General features: G+C 41.1%; 1 protein-coding gene across 1 annotated transcript in view; it reads left to right on the top strand.

The window, feature by feature from the left end:
- Positions 1-19,817, top strand: part of LOC124615838 (heparin sulfate O-sulfotransferase) — a 75,761-nt gene that overhangs the window by 37,061 nt on the left and 18,883 nt on the right. The window contains exons 5-6 of the mRNA XM_047143991.1: positions 8,759-8,856; positions 9,060-9,217. Coding sequence (XP_046999947.1) covers positions 8,759-8,856; positions 9,060-9,217 — 256 coding nt within the window. The remainder of the gene's footprint in view (positions 1-8,758; positions 8,857-9,059; positions 9,218-19,817) is intronic.

Here is a 19,817-nt window from a genome sequence, read left to right as displayed (position 1 = left end):
GCTAGGTCGTAGCCATGGACTTAGCTGAAGGCTATTCTAACTGTCTCTCGGCAAATGAGAGATGCTTCGTCCGTGTAGTCGCTAGCAATGTCGTCCATACAACTGGGGCGAGTGCTAGTCCGTATCTTGAGACCTGCCTTGTGGTGGCGCTCGGTCTGCGATCACACAGTGGCGACCCGCGGGTCCGACATGTACTAAATGGACCGCGGCCGATTTAAGCTACCACCTAGCAAGTGTGGTGTCTGGCGGTGACACCACAGTTTGAAAGGTGTGATGTATGTTTTTTGTTAGTCATGATTTATCTGTTAGTGTAAATCATGCTTTTACCTTCACTACCCACCCCCTTTCGACATCGATACAAACCCTCCCGTCTATGTCACATCTCGTAAAAGGTATAAAATATTCTGTACCAAGTATAAAATTATATATTCCATTATCACAGTCATTTAATTAGTCACTCAATATTATGTTTTCCACAAATATAATATTCCATTCAGTTTACTAAGAAAAATACGCTCAATGACTTTAACTCGATTATCTTACATTCAGTGTGAGAATGGTATTTTCATGAATTCAGAAAGTATTTTGAAACTTATGTGCCAGGTATGGTTTTCTCTACTTACTTAGAACTATGTGAAAAAAAGGATTACCAGGCAGCTTTCAAGAAAACCATTTTTGGAATCATTGTAGTTATGATTCCTATTAATAGAATATACAAATATAATGACATTGATTTCACTGACTTCTGCCCACAGATTTGCACAGAAAACTGGTGAAGAAATTACTTACAGGGAGTAATACAGGCAAAAACAGAACCTAACTGTACGTGGAGACTGCGACATTACAATCGAAACCGTGGGAGAGAATGGCTGGCTAGGCAGATTTAATCTATCTTATTTCAGGGATAATATGCGTACCAATTCCCACCTCATGTCACCGCCTAGTAAAGTCAGGGTAAGTTGGGGCTAGCCAGGACAAGTCATGAAGACAGGTAGGGGCACCCCTGGAATAACCGAGGAAGATGCAATCAAAATTGCTAGTGGGCACAACCCTCTATCAACCAAGGATGACGCAGTCACATACCAGGAGCAATTTTGGGTGATGTAATAACAAATTCTTGCTGGTATGGTTTTTCTAATAACCTCTAAGTGGGGGATAATAGGACAGTGTAAGAAGTTGGGGGGAATTCAGTGCAGGAAAATTTTATTACAGAAGAAACACCAAAAACAACTCGGGATTCGACGGTCGTCACTCCGTCCATTAACACAGAACGTTAACATCCCTGGGAGAATAAACAATATGTCCTTTACATTGTACTTTACTTTTTCGGATGCAGTTGTAGGATCCACTAAAAATAATGTTTTGGGATGTATTACCATTTGAATATCTTCCCAAGCTAGAAATTCTTTAAATTCGTTACCAACAAGTCGTGGTCCATTATCTGTGAGAAATCATTTTGGTTTTCCCACCCCCAGAAAGTACTGTTGCAAACAGCATATAACCATCTGTGTATTTGCTCTTTTGATAGGATATAACTTAACATATTTTGACCAGCACTCTATGATGACCAAAATGTGTGACACTCCTCCCTTTCCTTTAGGAACCGGCCCTAAAAAATCTGCCTCTGTAAGATCGTGTAATGATTCAGGAATAATTGGATACATTTTGTATTTAACTTGAGTGTTACTCTCTTTCACCTTCTGACAGATTTCACAGGTCCTATTAAGGATGCTACTTTATCCCCCAGCTTCTTAAAATAATAGAACTTACTCATATGAGCTATACACTTTTTTATTCCAAAGTGTCCATACCCTGTATGAATATACCACACAGTTTTGTCATCCATTAACTTCGGAATGCAAATGTGCCAACATTGTGATGTTATACTGTCTCTCCAAAACAAATTATGCCCTATAATTTTCCTCTTCCCTGCTTGATTAGGAGCTATGGAATTCCTTATACACATAGCAAACATTTCCGTAAAATAGCGATCATGATGGATGTTTTTTGTTATTCTTTAGCCCACCTCTTGTACCCTGGTGTACGGATATTCTATTGTCATAAAATTAATTGCAAAAATTACGCTGGGTCCCTACGTACATTTTAACTCTCCCGTTCCTACTGGTAACCTAGACAAAGCGTCCAGTACAATATTCTCAGAACCTTTTACATACTGTATCCTAATGTCATATTCCTGTAGGAACAACATCCATCACAATAATCTACTATGTAACAACCGACTACTCATTAAAAGAGATAGATCTTGATGATCTGTATTGACATGGATTTCTGACCCCATACTAGTGTTTGGAATTTTTGGATACTCCATACTATTGCCAATAGTTCTTTTTCAGTAGCTGTGTAGTTTAATTCATGTTTGTGAATATAGTAGAGGGAAACATTCCACGTGGGAAAAAATATATAAAAAAACAAAGATGCTGTAACTTACCAATCGAGAAAGTGCTGGTTTATAGACACAATAAAAAACACACAAACACACACACAAATTTCAAGCTTTCGCAACCCAAGGCTGCTTCTTCAGGAAAGAGGGAAAGACAAAAAGATGTGGGTTTTAAGGGAGAGGGTAAGGAGTCATCTCCTTACCCTCCCCCTTAAAACCCACATCCTTTCATCTTTCCCTCTCCTTCCCTCTTTCCTGAGGAAGCAACATTGGGTTGTGAAAGCTTGAAATTTGTGTGTGTGTTTGTGTGTTTTTTATTGTGTCTATCAACGAGCGCTTTCTCGTTTGGTAAGTTACAGCATCTTTGTTTTTTATATATATTAATTCATGTTTATTAAGACTACGGCTAGCAAAAGCTATGGAGCTGTGATTTACATTATCTAGACCCAACTCTCCGTGAAAAAGTTCTGCTGCAGTACCCTAATCAGATGCATCGGTTGAAATTATAAATGGCTCACCCGTACTTGGATGATGTAATATGGGTGATTCTACCAGTGCTCTTTTTACATTTTCAAATGCATCATTTGCCTCCTGATCCCAAACCCACAGTATTCCCTTTCCTAATGAACATAAAATTCTTGGATCATTCAGTTCTTGATCCCGTATATACTGTCTATAGTATCTGGTCATTCCTATAGATCCCTTCAACTGTCTTACGTTTCTACCGGGTGGACAATCTTTAATAGCTTTTATGCGCTCAGGTTTGGGTCTAATCCCCTGCACCCCTACCGTATGCCCTAGAAACTTAAGCTCTTGTCACGCAAAGTGTGATTTAGACAATTCCACTGTAATACCTTTTTCTTTAAATTTTTTGAGGGTCTTACTCAAGGTTAGACAATGTTCTTCCCAGGTAGCAGAGATTATGAGGATATCATCTACATATATTATTAACTCCTTCAATAAATCTCTTCCTAATGCCTCATACAGAGCATGTATAAATACAGATACTGAGATATTTAGTCCGAATGGTAACACATTGAAATGAGACGATTTACAATCAAACAGAAACGCTGTATACTTCTTTGACTCAGGTTGTAGCCTAATTTGCCAATATCCCACCATCAGGTCCATTGTGCTACAAAACCTTGCTTTTTCACATTTGAATAACAATTCATCGATGTTAGTTGGTCTGTCTTGTTCTGTCTCTATATGCTTATTCAATATACGCCCATCTAGCACTAATCGCACACCTCCTGTATCCTTTTTTACCACTACTAAAGAGTTATTCATGATGCTAGAACTACATTCTATTATATTGTTGTCAATCATTTTGTCAATTTCCTCCATAACTGCTTCTTTCAAACTTACCGGTATTGGATATGGCTTACAGAAAGATGAAGTGTCATCTTTGATTTTAAACTTACATATGTAATCGCTGATATTACCGGGATGATCATAAAATACTACTTCATATTCCATTAGAATTTTATATAAATCTAGTTTTTGTTCTCTGGTTAATATTAGAGATTCATTTATTTTGCTTTGTATGTCAGCTCGATGTGATAGTGATTTACATTATCGATCTCTGGTGACAATCGTGCTGTGGCAGTTAATCGTAAACATTGACATTCAGTTATTTGCCTTGCAATGTAATTATCGGTTACAAACAGTATCCAACATTTACTGTCATCTTTACCAAAGCAAAGAAGATCTTCCTCAAAATTCAATATGACGTTAAATTCTAATAACCAGTCAAGGCCAAATAAAACATCCCTATTAATATTTTCTACTATTACAAGGGGTTTGACGAAATCTGATATTTCCAATGTGGCAATTCACTTGGGTTTCATGTTTCACAACTTTACTTTTCGTTCTGGTTATACCAACTATGTAAAACTCCAGTTACTGGTAACAGCGGTAAGTAATGTTTTATCTGTAATGTGTTAAAGAATGCACTAGAAATGAGTGACATCTCACTCCCTGAGTCCATAAATATGTTAACTTCAGAAGTCTCCATGGTTCCTGCTACTATTGGTTGTGGATAGCTGGTAGTCAAGCTTGGTTCTTCCAGTAACAACCATTCTTTTGTAGATATTTTGTGCATGAAATTAACATACTTATTATGAACCAGGCCTCCTAGTGTATCTCTACGACCTGGGCCCTGCCCTTGGATCCAGATCGCACTGCATTTTCCTCATTATTAATAATCACTGGTTGGTTACCAAATTGGGTACTACATTACTACTTTGTGCTCTATTATTACTTGGCACAAATTCCTGTGAAGTTACTGGAGCTAAATTCGAAGGTGGATGCTTCTTCTGATAATTATCATTGCCATTATTTCTGTTGCACTGGTGTACTCTAGCTAAGTTGGCCTCACGTATTTTAAAATTATTTCTACTATTCCTTTTGTAATTCTGATTTTCACTGTGGTGTATGCTCTCATTGCTGTCCTTATTTAAGGCATCAAGTGCATCCATAAAGGACAACAATTCTTCTACTGTTTTCCAGCCACTACACAAGATGTCTTTTCTTGCATAGATAGGTAAGCAACTGATTAAAATTCGAACTAACCCCTCTTCTTCCATTGGTGTATCTAAGTACTTCATCCGCCTTAAATGCCGGTTGAAATACTTTCTCATTGTTCCCCACATATTATTGTAATACTTCGGTTCCCACAAATCTGATATGAGGTTTTCCTGCACGCTAGCGGACTGGTATTTTTCCTTAAATTTCTTCTGGGAGTCTCTCCAAGAAGAAAAGTTCTCAATATTTGCTGTACCCCAATCTCCGGCTTCCCCTAAAAGGTACCCAACAGCAAATTCAATCTTTTTTGAATCTTCCCAGTTCTTCGGCAAGGCTTGATTAAATCTTTTCATAAAATGAGTGGGATGTCCATCCCCATCCGGCTTAAACTTAGGGAATTGCCTCGGTAACACTGAATTGGCTCCCCATTGTAAATCCATCATTACCTCACTAGTCAATACCATGTTAGGAGAAGTCATCCTCTTATCTACCTTGTCCTGAATAAGTTTAAATTTTTTCCGTAATTCATCCATACCTTTCTTGGTGTCACTGAGTTCAGAAGATAAGACAGGAGATACGTTCTCCAAGATTACTCTCACGGCAACTTTTCGGTCAATTATTTCCTCTACCTGTTCCTCTGGACTACTTATGTTTATTAAGTCTGAGGTTGCTAGTTTCTAAGAAAGTTTCTTTCCACGTTATCTACTCGGGAGTTAATGCCTGCAATTTGCGATGGACTATTGGTATTAACTTATCCTGCTTTTCAACGCTCTCTCTAAATTGTGCAATCTTTGCTTTACAGCATCAAATGTAACATTACATACATTTTGAAATGATCCTAACTTCTCACTAAGTTCAGATTCTACATCATTACATTTATCTTCAATATCAGATTCTAACTTCTTTGTCAAATCCTGAAATTGGTCATTCTGTCTCTGATTAAAGTCAGTCAACAGTTGATTTACGTGACTACTTAAAGAACTAGTTAGTTCACCTTTCAAATCTATTTTAAAATTTTCTACTGTAGTAGTTAAAGTCAAATTCAGTTTTCAAATTTCCCATGCTTTCACATAAATTGCTGGTTTGCAAACTTCCCACTTCTCTCCCATAGGCTGACTTACTCGGTATGCACAGCTGATCTTCTTCTCCGGATAGCCGGCCACATCGATCTCCAAAAGCTTATTCTCTGAAGAATAATGCTGGTTAAGGGAATTTATCAGACTCACTCTCTATTCTTGAAATAATTTGGTACTCGAAGAACACTTTTAGTTCAGTCATGGTATATTTCAACTTCCACAAAAAACAAATTCACCACTTCTCATACAAATATTCGAACTTGTGTGAGTCAACCAAGTCGTCAAACATTAGACTCTATTAGCATACATTAACAGCAGGGCTGGTTTAATAACCACCAGAAAATATGAACATGTCTTGCTTCTAGCAAGTCCAGCACATGAAGTACTTAAAAGTCTAATCTCATTTCTTCATTTGTTCTTAACAATCATCACAGTCCCTAAACCAGCAAAGAATAGCACAGGCTCTTCTCTACACATACACTGAAACTCTACAGTTCGTACAGCAGGTACTTGTCAGCCGCCGTTCGGCTGCCACATCCATATTTTGCTCGTGTCTGTTTTTGGACCTGCACACACAAACATGCAATGCGCAGTAGGTCAGATTTGTCTCACACTTCCATTTAAAATATCGTTGGTTTGAGATGAAGGACAAGTGGTTCTAGAATTTACGTGGAAATTCTCGAAGCACTGCAGTAGATATACAGCAGACATTACTATGCAGACTGCACGCAGTTCCATTTTTATGTTTTATTTTGAAAAAAAAAAACATTCAACCTGACACCAGCTGATGGTGTGTTAATGTTACATCATGAAACATGTATAGTGTGTGCAATGACGGAGTGAAAAGCAAATGAACAATGTAGTACTAGCCTTAAATAACTGCTGTGTAATACAGTATTGTACTCTGGGATTAATCAAATGAGGTAGCACTGTTTTAAACAGACTGGCCTTTTATTTGGGAGGTTATAGGCTCCAGTCTTCATCCAGCCCCTATGATTTAGGTTTTCCGTTGTTTCTCTGAGGTACTTTGGGCAAATGCCTGTATGGTTCCTTCTATAAGACCACAGCCAACCACCTCTCCTGTTCTTCTCAAACTAGACCTGTAAGTATGTAAATGCCTGTACATATGAATTATGTTGTTCTTGTCATTCTTACATTGTAATGCCAGATATGTCTAAAGTGATCTATGAATGAATCATAAAACAACAGCAACTACCACTACTACAAAAACACTATGTGGAACTATGATGTTATCAATCAGCTTCAAAGTGGAGTTTCACAGACACTTGTTTTTCCTCTTAGAAAACTTTTTGAATAAATTCTATCAAATCATTCTGAACAAGTCACTAACGCCTTCATGACTGTATTTTAAGTATGATTGTTTTTGCAGTTTCACTAGAGTAAAAATCCACAAGAAAGAACTCAGTGTAGAAGTTATTGTTCATGCAAAGCTGAAAAATAGAAGACTAGAGGAGTGGACAGCAAACACTTGTATTTGATTCATTTCAGAGGAGACATGGCATTTTTCTAATCTTTGTTGGAATATACACTGCAATGGACATTTGTGATGAATTAGATCTGGGTGCCACTCTGAGACACAAGCTCAAATTGCTGCCTATTGTGGACAGTGCTCTATAATACTTCCAGAATCAAACATACCACTAGGCTCTGTTCTAAGTCTAGCAGGCCACCTCCACTTGCTCACCAGAAACAAGTCCTCCGGGTGCATATAGCATTTGGTTTCTGTTACAGTCACAAATGTACCACATTGCTACTCACCTGCTGGCATAATGAAATTTTATAAATAATTGCAAGTAATGAACCCATTTTGAATTTGTGTACTGCAGAATCATGGTAACAGTTAATGAAGTGGATCCAGTGAGTCTCCTTGTCCGCTGATGGAGCCGTTTTACACTTAGGATACATTGAAGACCTAGAGTGATTTTGGGCTTACTGTACTGCGAAATGACCATACTACAAGTGTTTCTTAAGGTACATGGTTTCTCCTGATTTATATGAGTAACTATGTCTTCCAACACTTCTGTGCCTATATTGAGAGGCTGCTCTTTTATCATTTTTAAATGTGTCCTCAACATATGCTTTCACCATCTACTTTGTGAAACAATATCAGATCTTGAGGATACTAGGGCAGACAATATATGAATATGTGATGAAGCTCCTTATGTACTCCAGCTCCATTAAACTGTTCCAGCTTCCAAAGTGTTGTTCAGGTTATTTGAGGTTTTTATCCACCATAGAAACGACATCAAATTACACAGGCCATTATTTTCCAGCTACAGAGGCAGCGAAAGGAAGCAACATTCCTCTGAGCATCAATTTACATGGAAAGTCAAGGATGTGACCTAGGAGACAGACAGCTACAGTGGTTTGTGTGCCACTCGGAGACTCAAAGTCATATCCCTGCCTATTGTGGTCAGTGGAATGTTTCTATACATTCAGTTAATTTTAATATACACAAAACAGATGCAAGGCAACAGCACAGCTTTTAATAGTAATGCCATTACAGACTCTATTAAAATGTGATGTCTGTCTGTTTGTTTCTGAAGGAGTTCTTCAAGAATCTCACTCTTATATTGGTAAAGAGCCAATTGTAAAATAATTACAAACAGAAAAGCTAAAGCTGTTATATTCTTTGTACTACACTGAGCAATATTCTCATCAGTGAAAATTGCATTGCGTTACCTTGTGATAAAAAGGTTATGATTGTTTTAATATTCGTTAAATTTCATTTCAGACATTTGATGAATGTGTGCAGTTAAACCAGCCGGATTGTGATCCTGATAATATGTGGCTCCAGATTCCATTCTTCTGTGGGCATGCAGCACCGTGTTGGTCAGTTTTCAACAATCACTAACAGTTCTGTTCTATATTATAGTCAATAACTCCAATTTTTTAATTTTATTTTATTTTTTTGAGATAGGGCACTATTGATGTTCCGACCAATTCCAGTAATCCCTCTTTCTGGATCCCTTTCCAAATTACTTAAGCCTCAACTTATCAAATATTGTATTTTTTGAGGGAAATTGTATTTGTAGGATTCCAGGAAATGAGTGGGCCCTTGAAGAAGCAAAAAGAAATCTTATCAATCACTATTTCTTAGTTGGAGTCACTGAAGAACTGGCAGATTTTGTGAAGATATTGGAGGCGGCACTTCCTAACTTTTTCCGTGGTGCAGCTGCTCATTTTGAAACCAGTAAGCTATTTTTATTTGTGTTTTAAACTTACATTATAGAATTCAACTGTTTTATCTTTCTTGCCTGGTGTAAAATTAATTACAGTTAACTTTATCCAGAATAATTGTAATGGATAAATGTGTGAGGAAATGGTAAAAGATAGTAACTGTAAGCAGATACATATACAGGGTGTAAACAATAATTGTTACAATGTACCACAGTGGTGTTGAGGAATTCAGAATGAACAATTTTATAGAGGAAACTAGTGGGCTATCAAGCTGGAAAACCACCTCAAACTGATGCATGAAAACATCCTAAGCTACAACGCATATGCATCACCTGAGGTTTTCAATATTCTCTCGCTATTTTCACACAGATTGTTTGTCTTAGAGAAACACACGACTGTTATCATTTTTTAGGAAATTTTATGTAGTTCAGTTTTGTACTGGGATGTGTTTTCAGTAGAGGCTGCAGTTTTACTTATAAAAGTCCCTTCAAATGCACCTCCACCCTCACATTCAACCTCCACCTGGTCAGAATTTTTAGTACATTTTTCATGACACCCCTTCCTACCACTGCACAAAAATTTAAGACTACAGGAACTATCTCTGATTATGACCTTTTTTGGTATTTGCTGACTGGGCTATTATTATGCACACAGATTAGTCTTACACTTACCAATTGTAAAACTGATGTTTGTGTGAATTTTACCTCCCAGTTTCATGAATTGTGAAAGCATAAAATTAAAAATTAAATATTTGTTTTGTAAATAAAAACCGCCTTTTCTTGCTGTGCTGTGTTTGATTTCTTCCAAATGACTTTTACCTTTTTGCTTTAAGGCATCTTCAGTGGGATCTAGAATGATACAGTTTTGTTTTGATATGTGTTATTTGTTGATTATAAAACAGTTCACATCTCATTTTTTATGTAAGTAAGTGGTTACTGAGAGTCCTTTGCATTTTTTACTAGCATCTGCGTTTCCTCTCATCTGGATGCATGCCGGAGTGCACACTACGACTCCAGCATATGACCAGATGCCAACCAAAAATGTGAAGAACTGTAAATAATCACTTATTTACGTAAAAATGTGACATCAACTGTTTTGTAATCTACAAATCTGTATCATTCTAGATCCCACTGAGGATGCCTTAAAGGGAAAAAGGCGAAACACATGTGGGAGAAATGAAACATAGTGCAGGAAGAAAAGGTGGTTTTAATTTACAAAGCAAATGTTTCTGAGCTTGCTGCAGAGGATCCCCATGCAAACAAATTTGTTAAAAGTTAAATCATTTTGTTTGTACTACAAAACTATTGTGCTTTTAAAGGTTAAGGTTTTGATCAAATTGTAAACATAATTAGTATTTGCATAACATTTACAAAGGTAATTTTACTTTTATTACTCTCCAGGAAAAGTTTAAATTAATAATATTAATGAAATAGTCAACTAAGCCAGTGGCATGATAGCATAGACAGCAGAGACCAAAAAAGGCCGAATGTGGGAAATAATTCATGTAATCACAAATTTTTGTGCAGTGATAGAAGGGAGAGCCATGAATAAAGTGATAAAAATATTGACTGGGGTGGGTAAAAGTGAGTGTAGGAGAGGGTGTACATTTGAAGATCACTTTTTTCTTCAATAACTCAAAAAGCACAGCCTCTTGCAAAAAAGTATCCTTGTACAAAATTAATATACATTAAATTTCCTGCTAAAAAGGTCTTATTCGTATTTTCTCTAGGACAAACAGTCTACGTGAAGAGAGCAAGAGAATATTGAAAATTTCGCACACTGCATGTGCTGTAGCTTAGGCAGTTTTTGTTTCCTCACTTGACACACCACATGTGTGCTATATCAAAATGATCGTCTTTACTTGCTCCACACCTCTGTGGTTAATTATAAATAGCTACTGTTTGCACCCTGTATAGTATGTCATGTGTTAACAGATGTTATTGGACATATGAAGTTGAAATTGTTAATTTGGACCTTTTAACTGTGCGAGAAGAAAGAAAATTAGTTGTAAAGTTTAGTATTCTGATGATCAATCACTATACATCGTTTTCTTAGTCATTGTTTGCTATACTTCCATGGTCATGCAGCCAATACCATTTTTTTCCCCTGGAGATCATTCCATTTTTAAATAGAAAACATTTAGAGGACATTCCAGAATAGTTAATAATGGGAGGGACCCGCTGTTAGTGTCAGTAGCATTGAGGAACAGCTAAAATTAAAAAGGCTACAAGGCCAATGGAGTCCCTATCAGATTATGTATAAAATCTGCAGCTGAGTTTGCTCCCATTTTTACCAAATTTACCGTAAATCCCTTGAAACAACAAACTGTGCCCAGTACTTGGAAGAAAGCAGAGATCATATCCATCTACAAGAAGGCTAGCATGTACATCTACATATATGGTTGTCAACTGTGAAGTTCATGGCAGAGGAAAAGTTACTTCCCATGGTACCACTTATTAGGGCTTCTTTCCATATCATTTGCTTATGGAGGATGGGTAGAATGATTACTTAAATGACTCTTCTGTGCACTTTTTAATTGATTCAACTGTATGTTCTTGGTGAAACATTGTATATGAGAACAGCTAATCATATAAAACTTTGCCTGTGAGTTCAAGTACTAAATACTGTTCACTTTAACATTCAGCTGTCTATAATTTAAATGTTAAGTAGCCTACTTATATTTACAACTACCAGATGGCACTCTTGGTGTCATGTTCACCTTCTTGCACTTGTTAACACGGGCACCTCAGTATGTTACTACCTGTGGCTTTACAGATATGAGCAGCCCATAGTGGCTCACCTTCATGCATTCTTTTTTTTTTTAATTTGTCTTTAAAGCCCTTTTGGGCTGTTATTCATTTTATACGTGACATGTAAGTACTGTCTCTGTCTTATATTGTTAGTCAGTACTTACATTTTTATATAAAAATTTTCTTTTCCCATAAATTTGTAATTATGTTACAGCCTACTTTAAACATTTAAATTCTGATGAAGGCACTCTTAGAAGTGTTGAAACCTGGTTAATAAGACAAAAAATTGTGACCAAGAGCTCATTTGTTTCAACTCTAAACAAAATACTTTTTTCTTGTGAAAGTTAATTATTTTTGTATGACCTAGTTTTTGGGTTGTTAGCCCATTTTCCAGTACTCAAGTGATTATTGGAAGCCGAGCGCAGATAAACACCTATCAACTTCTTAATCTATCAGTTCTTGATTTAAATCATAAAAGTTATCTCTGTTGACTATTTCGATACAGTTCCATTTGTGTTGTACAACATTACAACATTCATTAGGGTAGCATTTACTCTAATTGTAAATGAACATACACTGGAGCAGAGATATGTGCACAAGAATGGGTATTTGTGTGATTACCTATTTATGAATGAAAGCACAATGTTCCCAAAAATATTATTAGTTACACTTCTATGTAGAAGCTATAACTTTATATAAAAGGTGTGAATCATTGAATTGAGTCTGCTGATTCAGTTCTAAATGTGGGGATATGCAAATCTGTTCTTTAATTTCAAATATTTCTAATTGAATGAGCTTGGCCTCTATATGCAAGACTTCTACATCTTTACTTATTTGTGGGTATCGGTTAAGCAATGTTTAGCAAACGATGAATAAGGTGTGTTAAGTCTCCAGCTTATTTGGTGTCCTCTGAACTTGACTGCCCAGTCTCCTATATAGCAGGACTGACACTCTTGGTTGGTGATCTTATAATCCCTGCTCTTCGTGATGACAGGTTGTTTATCCTGTGAATTGAAGAAACATCTGCTTAATGTTTGTGGGAAATAAAAAATACAGAGAACCCTTTGCTTTTAAAATTTAGCCTATCCTATTAGCAATTTTAACTCCAAAAGATAAATTGCATCATTTCCTTTTTGGTCTACCTATGTTGTTCACAAGGTACAGAGGGAACCTGCCTTGCTTCTTCAGTTTTTTATTGAGAATATTATCAATAGTGTTGGAATTAAATAAGCAATTGTTTTTATTGTGTTAAGTTCCTGGTCATAATCTTCTTGGGACATAGAGATAGCAAGGAGATGGTGGATCGTGTCATGGAATGTTGCATGTTTGTAAGCTGTTCAGTGTAGAGAGGAAGTTAGGATGAACGCAACTGACACAAATATGGCCACTGTCTCGACATGCTGGGGCCCAGCTGATGTTTATTGTTACTATTGTGTACCTTTAAGTTGGTGTTTAGAAAATTAAGGGTGAAACCATTTAACTCCATACTGACCTTTTTGTTTATGTGCCACTCGATTGTACTTTGCAAGAACTTCTGGATTTGACTAATGGAATTTTTCCACATACAAAAAATATCATCCACATATCTTCACCAGTATACTCTCTAATCAGTCTCTCATTTGTCGTTAACATTTCTACTAACAAGCAGGTTAAGGATGAACCCATTGCTAGTAATAGCTTGTAATAGCTTACTTGAAGTCAGAAATAGTTTTGATATAAATGGCATTCTACTTTCCAACAGAAATTGCTACATATACTTTCACTGATCAAATATTAAATGCATTGAATAACCAAACATCACCCATTGGGATATTTTGTGATCACTCAAAGGTTTTTGATTGTGTGATCATGAAATTCTTGTAGATAAGCTTACTTAACTGGAAGAATGCAGAAGGTTGAAATTAACAGTACAGATACTCTGCAAAAATCAGTAGAGTCCTCTAACTGGGGAGGTATCAAGAATTGTGTCCCACAGGCTTCAGTCTTGGGTCCCTTGTTGTTCTTAATATATATTAATTGTAGTAATACTGTTCACGTTTACGTAGCACTTCACTTAGCGTAGACCGGGACTGAGTCCTAGGCAGGCCCGATGTTAACTGACTGGGCACGGCCCATGCAGCCTGAGTTGTTGTTGTTGTTGTTGTTATGCCGGCAGAGGTCGTGTCCGAATTCTCACGTGCCCTCTGGTGGACGGGACTCTACTTGCGGCAACTACCGTCCGTGACGCACCGTGCCGATGTGTGCCTCCCGCAATCTGTCTGGTGGCTACTGCACTCCTCCTCCTTTGGGGGGTGAAGCCACTGTGATCCACTGCGTCGGAAGGTGGAGCGTCGGGCAGGAGTGATGACCTCCACATCCATTGGAAGGCCGGAGTCGAGGGGATCTGCCAACCCTCGAGCCGGAACCTTCGAATACGGCTGGAAGTGACCCACACGAAGAGGCCCCTGTTGTCCCACCACCGGAGCCCGGGACAGAACGGGCGATAAACCGTCGAACTCCGGATCCTATCCCACTATCCCACCTCGGGAGGGGCAAGACCCGGTGGCGGGGACGATGGGGAAGGGACGACCACAGGTGAACCAGCCTCCTGAGAAACCGGGCCTGCGAGGGGGGCCAGCTCTCGCTGGGGCATCTCGAACGATGGCGATACTGATGCTGGAGCTACTGGAGGCTGCCAAGGCTGAGAACCATCGCAGTGCGGCTGAGTCACAGCAGGGAGAGGCGGTAACGTTCCCTGAGAAACCAACACGGGTGTCGGCAATGGGGAATCCGGTGTCCGAGAGGTCGGAGGGTGGATGCCCAAATGTGGACGTAGCCGATTTTGGTGACGACGTACCACCCGGTCCCCCGCCTGCAAGGTATAGAGCCGGCGGCCATTTCGGCGCAGGACCACCGCCGGTATCCAACGTGGATTGCGACCAAACCCACGGGCCCAGACCGACATACCCAGTGGAAAGCCAGGTACTCCATGTTGCGAAGACTGGCGAGGACCAGGCCGGAGGAGGTACAGCAGAGTCCTAGGTTGGCGCCCATGGAGGAGCTCTGCGGGGTTGCGTTCTCCCATTGGTGTGGTCCGGTATGCCGTCAGGAAAAACGTCAGTGCTTCCTCCGCAGGAAATTCGTGCATATACTTTTTCATCTGCGTCTTAAATGTGCGCACCATGCGCTCGGCTTCCCCATTCGATTGTGGATGGAGGGGGGGAGAGCAAACATGCCGAATACCGAAGCGCCTACAAAAATCGTGGAAGGTCTGCGAAATAAACTGCGGTCCATTGTCCGAGACCAGGGTGATTGGCAGACCTTCCACAGAAAAGATTTTGGCTAGTGCCTGGATTGCAACTTCTAAAGTGGTTGAGGAGCAGCGAACCACATATGGGAATTGGGAATAAGCATCAGTGACAATGAGCCAAAAGCCATTGAGAAACGGGCCCGCAAAATCGATGTGAACACGTTCCCATGCTTGGGTTGCCGGCGGCCATGAAGAGAACGCTGCCCTGGGAGATGCCTGTTGGCTCACACACTGGGAACAGGCGGCCACCAAGTGCTCAATTTCTCTGTCAATACCGGGCCAGTACAGATGTCTGCGAGCCAAGGTTTTAGTACGGGAAACACTCCAGTGCCCCGCATGTAATAATGTGAGGACCTCCCTTTGTAAACTTGGAGGAACAACCACGCGAGGAGCTGTATCATCGGTAGCCAGAAGGAGAACTCCTTCCAAGACCGAGAGGTGGTCTCGTAGAATAAAATAATTACGAAGAGGGTCCGAGACCCGGCCTGGAGGGCGGGATGACCACCCCTGCTGAATGAGGCGAACTACTTGCCGGAGAACCGGGTCAGCTGCTGTTTCCCTGGCAACTCGAGAACTAGTGGTCAGGAAGCCGTCAACCACTTGGCGGGACGCCACATCCAAATGAAAACACATAATCTCCTCTCAATCGAACGTAGGATCCGAGCCCACTGGAAGACAGGAAAGAGCGTCGGCGTTGGCATGCTGTCCGGTAGGGCGAAAATTAATGTCATAATGGTACTTAGAGAGGAACAAGGCCCAGCGCCGTAGTCTGTGGGCCGCCCTATCCGGAATCTGAGAGGCAGGGCCAAATAACGATATTAACGGCTTATGGTCAGTGATTAACTGAAACTTCGTGCCATACAAGAAAGTGTGAAACTTGGTAACAGCGTAGACAATGGCCAAAGCCTCTTTTTCCACCTGGGAGTAATGGGCCTGCGCGGGACTAAGAGTTTTAGACGCAAACGCCAGTGGTTGCTCGGAACCGTCTGCGTTGCGATGGGCCAGGACCGCCCCCACCCCATACTGCGAAGCATCTGTAGCCAGGACCAACGGCTTATGGGGGTCAAAAGTAGTCAAACAAGGCGCTGACGTGAGGAGGCCCTTCAACGAGGTGAACGCTCGCTCGCATGCAGGCGACCAATCAAAAGGAACACCCTTGCTCAAAAGGCAGTACAGGGGGCGGGCTACAGTGGAAGCCCTGGGAATGAACCGGTGGTAATAAGCTATCTTGCCTAAAAAAACTTGTAACTCTTTCAGCGAAGCGGGCCGAGGAAGGTCGACGATACTTTGGACCAAACTTCCTAGTGGCTGGATACCGTGTCATGAGATGGTGGAGTCCACATACTCAATGGACGGTTGGAAGAAGTTTGACTTATGCAGGTTGCAATGCAAGCCCATAGACCTGAATTTGAGAAAGAGGGTGCGAAGGTTGTGCAAGTGTTCCTTTGTGCTGCGGCCTGTGACAATTATGTCATCCAGGTAATTAATACCATGAGGGATTGTCGACATGACGTGCTCAAGATAACGCTGGAATATCGCCGGGGCATTGGATATTCCGAAGGCCAACCGCTGGTATTGGGAAAGGCCAAACGGGGTGTTGACGACCGCCAGCCGTTTGGAGTCCTCATCAAGTGGTATTTGATGATAAGCCTCCGAAAGATCGATTTTCGAAAAATATTGGCCTCCCGCCACGGCAGAGAACAATTCATCAGCACGAGGCAAAGGATAGGTTTCCACCATCAATTGGGAATTAATGGTGGCCTTGAAATCGCCACAAAGACGTAATTTTCCCGAGGGCTTCCTTACAATAACGAGGGGCGAAGCCCACTCACTAGAAGAAATGGGAAGAACGACCCCTAGGGCTGTCAGCCGGTCTAGCTCTTCCTTTACCTGAGGGTGGAGAGCCAAGGGGATCTGCCTCGCACGTAGAAAACGCGGGCAAGCCGACGCCTTCAGCGTTAAGTGAGCTTCAAAATCTGAAACACGCCCCAGGCCCTCCTCAAAGATATCTGGAAAGTCTGAGATCAAAGATTTCAATGATTGATAAGGAACATCTTCGGAGACCAACTGTATAGTGTCAGTGATAGAAAAACCGAAAGCTTGAAAGGCATCCAGGCCAAAAAGGTTAGTGGAGCTCGCATCACTGACAACAATAAAAGTAATAGGCTGAGTGACTGATTTGTAAGTCACGTCGGTAGTGAATTGACCCAGTAGGGGAATGAACTGTTTACCATAACCGCGTAGACACCGGTAAACTGGCGTCAACGGGGGCGATCCAAGGTCGGAATAAGTTTGTGCATTCAACAACAAAACTGCCGCACCCGTATCTACTTGCAGTTGTAACCGGCGTGACCGAACCAACACCTCAATAACGAGTTTGCGTGCCGATGTGTCGGGAGCCTGGCCCGATGAAACTTCCTGAATGTCAACGTCCATGTCCTTTGTACCTGCTTCCTTCGATTCTTTTGAGGCTGAGCGGCAAACTTTAGCAATGTGACCTTTTTTATTACATTTGCGACAAATGGCCCAATGCTGGGGGCACTCTGACCGATCGTGATGTATATAGCACGATGCACAGGACGGCAACAGGGGCCGGCGGCCAGAATTCTGTTTACGCGCCATGCGGGAGCGGCCGTAACAGCCGGATTGTACCGCTCACATGTCATCCACCCCGGACACAGTGGACGCGGACGCACTGCCCTGAACCGCCGTGACGTCGCACCACACTTCCAGCTGTTTACCTGCGGCGTGAGAGACTTCATACGATTGAGCAATGGATAGGACTTCCTCAAGGGAAGGGTCTTCTAACTGCAGGGCCCGTTGCCGGACCTCCCTATCAGGGAACGAACGAACAATGACGTCGCGTACCATAACATGGGCATACGACTCTCGCGACTGCTCCGTGACAAAATGACACTTGTGACTAAGAACGTGCAGGGTAGTGGCCCACGCCCGGTAAGACTGATGGGGCTGTTTCTTGCATTGATAGAACTCGACCCTAGCCGCCACAACATGCGTGCGGCAGCGATAATATGAAGACAGCAATGAACACAATGCGTCAAAAGACAAGGACAAGGGTTCCTGGAACGGCGCTAGCTGCCGCAAAACTTGATACAGCAAGGGAGATATCCAAGACGAGTCCGCAGCTCGTGGTCGTGCGGTAGCGTTCTCGCTTCATGCGCCCGGGTTCCCAGGTTCGATTCCCGGCGGGGTCAGGGATTTTCTCTGCCTCGTGATGACAGGGTGTTGTGTGATGTCCTTAGGTTAGTTAGGTTTAAGTAGTTTTCGAGGGGACTGATGACCATAGATGTTAAGTCCCATAGTGCTCAGAGCCATCCAAGACAAGAAGAGAGCACAACATACCTCCGCATCGGCAACATGAAACGCCTGGAAATGCTGCCGAAGGCGATGTTCATATGCGTCCCAATCCTCTGCCGTCTCGTCATACGGGGGAAAGGGAGGAGGGAACGGCGCTGGAGCAGACTGCGTGGAGAGCAACGCCGGAAGCACTTGTTTCATGGTGGCCATGAGCTCCGTCTGCTGCTCAACCAAAACTCGCACTAAATCCTCCATGCCGTGGAGAAGCTGCGAAACCGGAACAACGACGCAACATGCGAAAGAACGACCCTACTCGTCGCCAATTGTGTAGTAACACTGTTCACGTTTACGTAGCACTTCACTTAGCATAGACCAGAAGTGAGTCCTAGGCAGGCCCGATGTTAACTGACTGGGCACGGCCCGTGCTGCCTGACTTGTTGTTGTTGTTGTTGTTGTTGTTATGCCGGCAGAGGTCACGTCCAAATTCTCGCGTGCCCTCTGGTGGAAGGGACTCTACTTGCGGCAACTACTGTCCGTGACGCGCCATGCCGATGTGCACCTCCCGCGATCTGTCTGGTGGCTACTGCATTAATGACTTGCCACAATATATTCATGAAGATGCAAAGCTAGTTCTTTTTGCTGATGATACAAGTATAGTAATCACACTCAACAAGCCAGAATCATGTGAAGAAATTGTAAATAATGTTTTTCAGAAAATTATTAAGTGGTTCTCTGCAAATGGACTCTCACTAAATTTTGAGAAAACACAGTTTATACAATTCTGTATAGTAAATGGCATAACACCATTGATAAATATAGACTATGAACAGAAGTGTGTTGCTAAGGCAGAATACTTTTAAATTTCTGGGTATGTGCATTGATGAGAAATTGAATTGGAAGAAACACATTGATGATCAGCTGAAACGGTTAGGTTCAACTACTTATGTTATTAAGGTTATTGCAAATTTTGGTGATAAACATATCAGTAAATTAGCCTACTGTGCCAAATTTCATTCACTGCTTTCATATGGTATCTTTTATTGGGGCAATTCGTCAGTAAAAGAGAAAGTATTCATTGCTCAGAAGCGTGTAATGAGAATAATTGCTGGAGCTCACCCAAGATTACTTTGCAGACATTTATTTAAGGAACTCGGGATATTCACAGTACCTTCACAATACATATATTCACTTATGAAATTTGTCATTAATAACCCATCCCAATTCAAAAATAACAGCGAAGTGCATAGCTACAACAC

Source organism: Schistocerca americana, chromosome 5 (genome assembly GCF_021461395.2).
Source record: "Schistocerca americana isolate TAMUIC-IGC-003095 chromosome 5, iqSchAmer2.1, whole genome shotgun sequence".
Taxonomy (NCBI): domain Eukaryota; kingdom Metazoa; phylum Arthropoda; class Insecta; order Orthoptera; family Acrididae; genus Schistocerca; species Schistocerca americana.
This window is presented reverse-complemented; position numbering and strand designations above follow the sequence as displayed.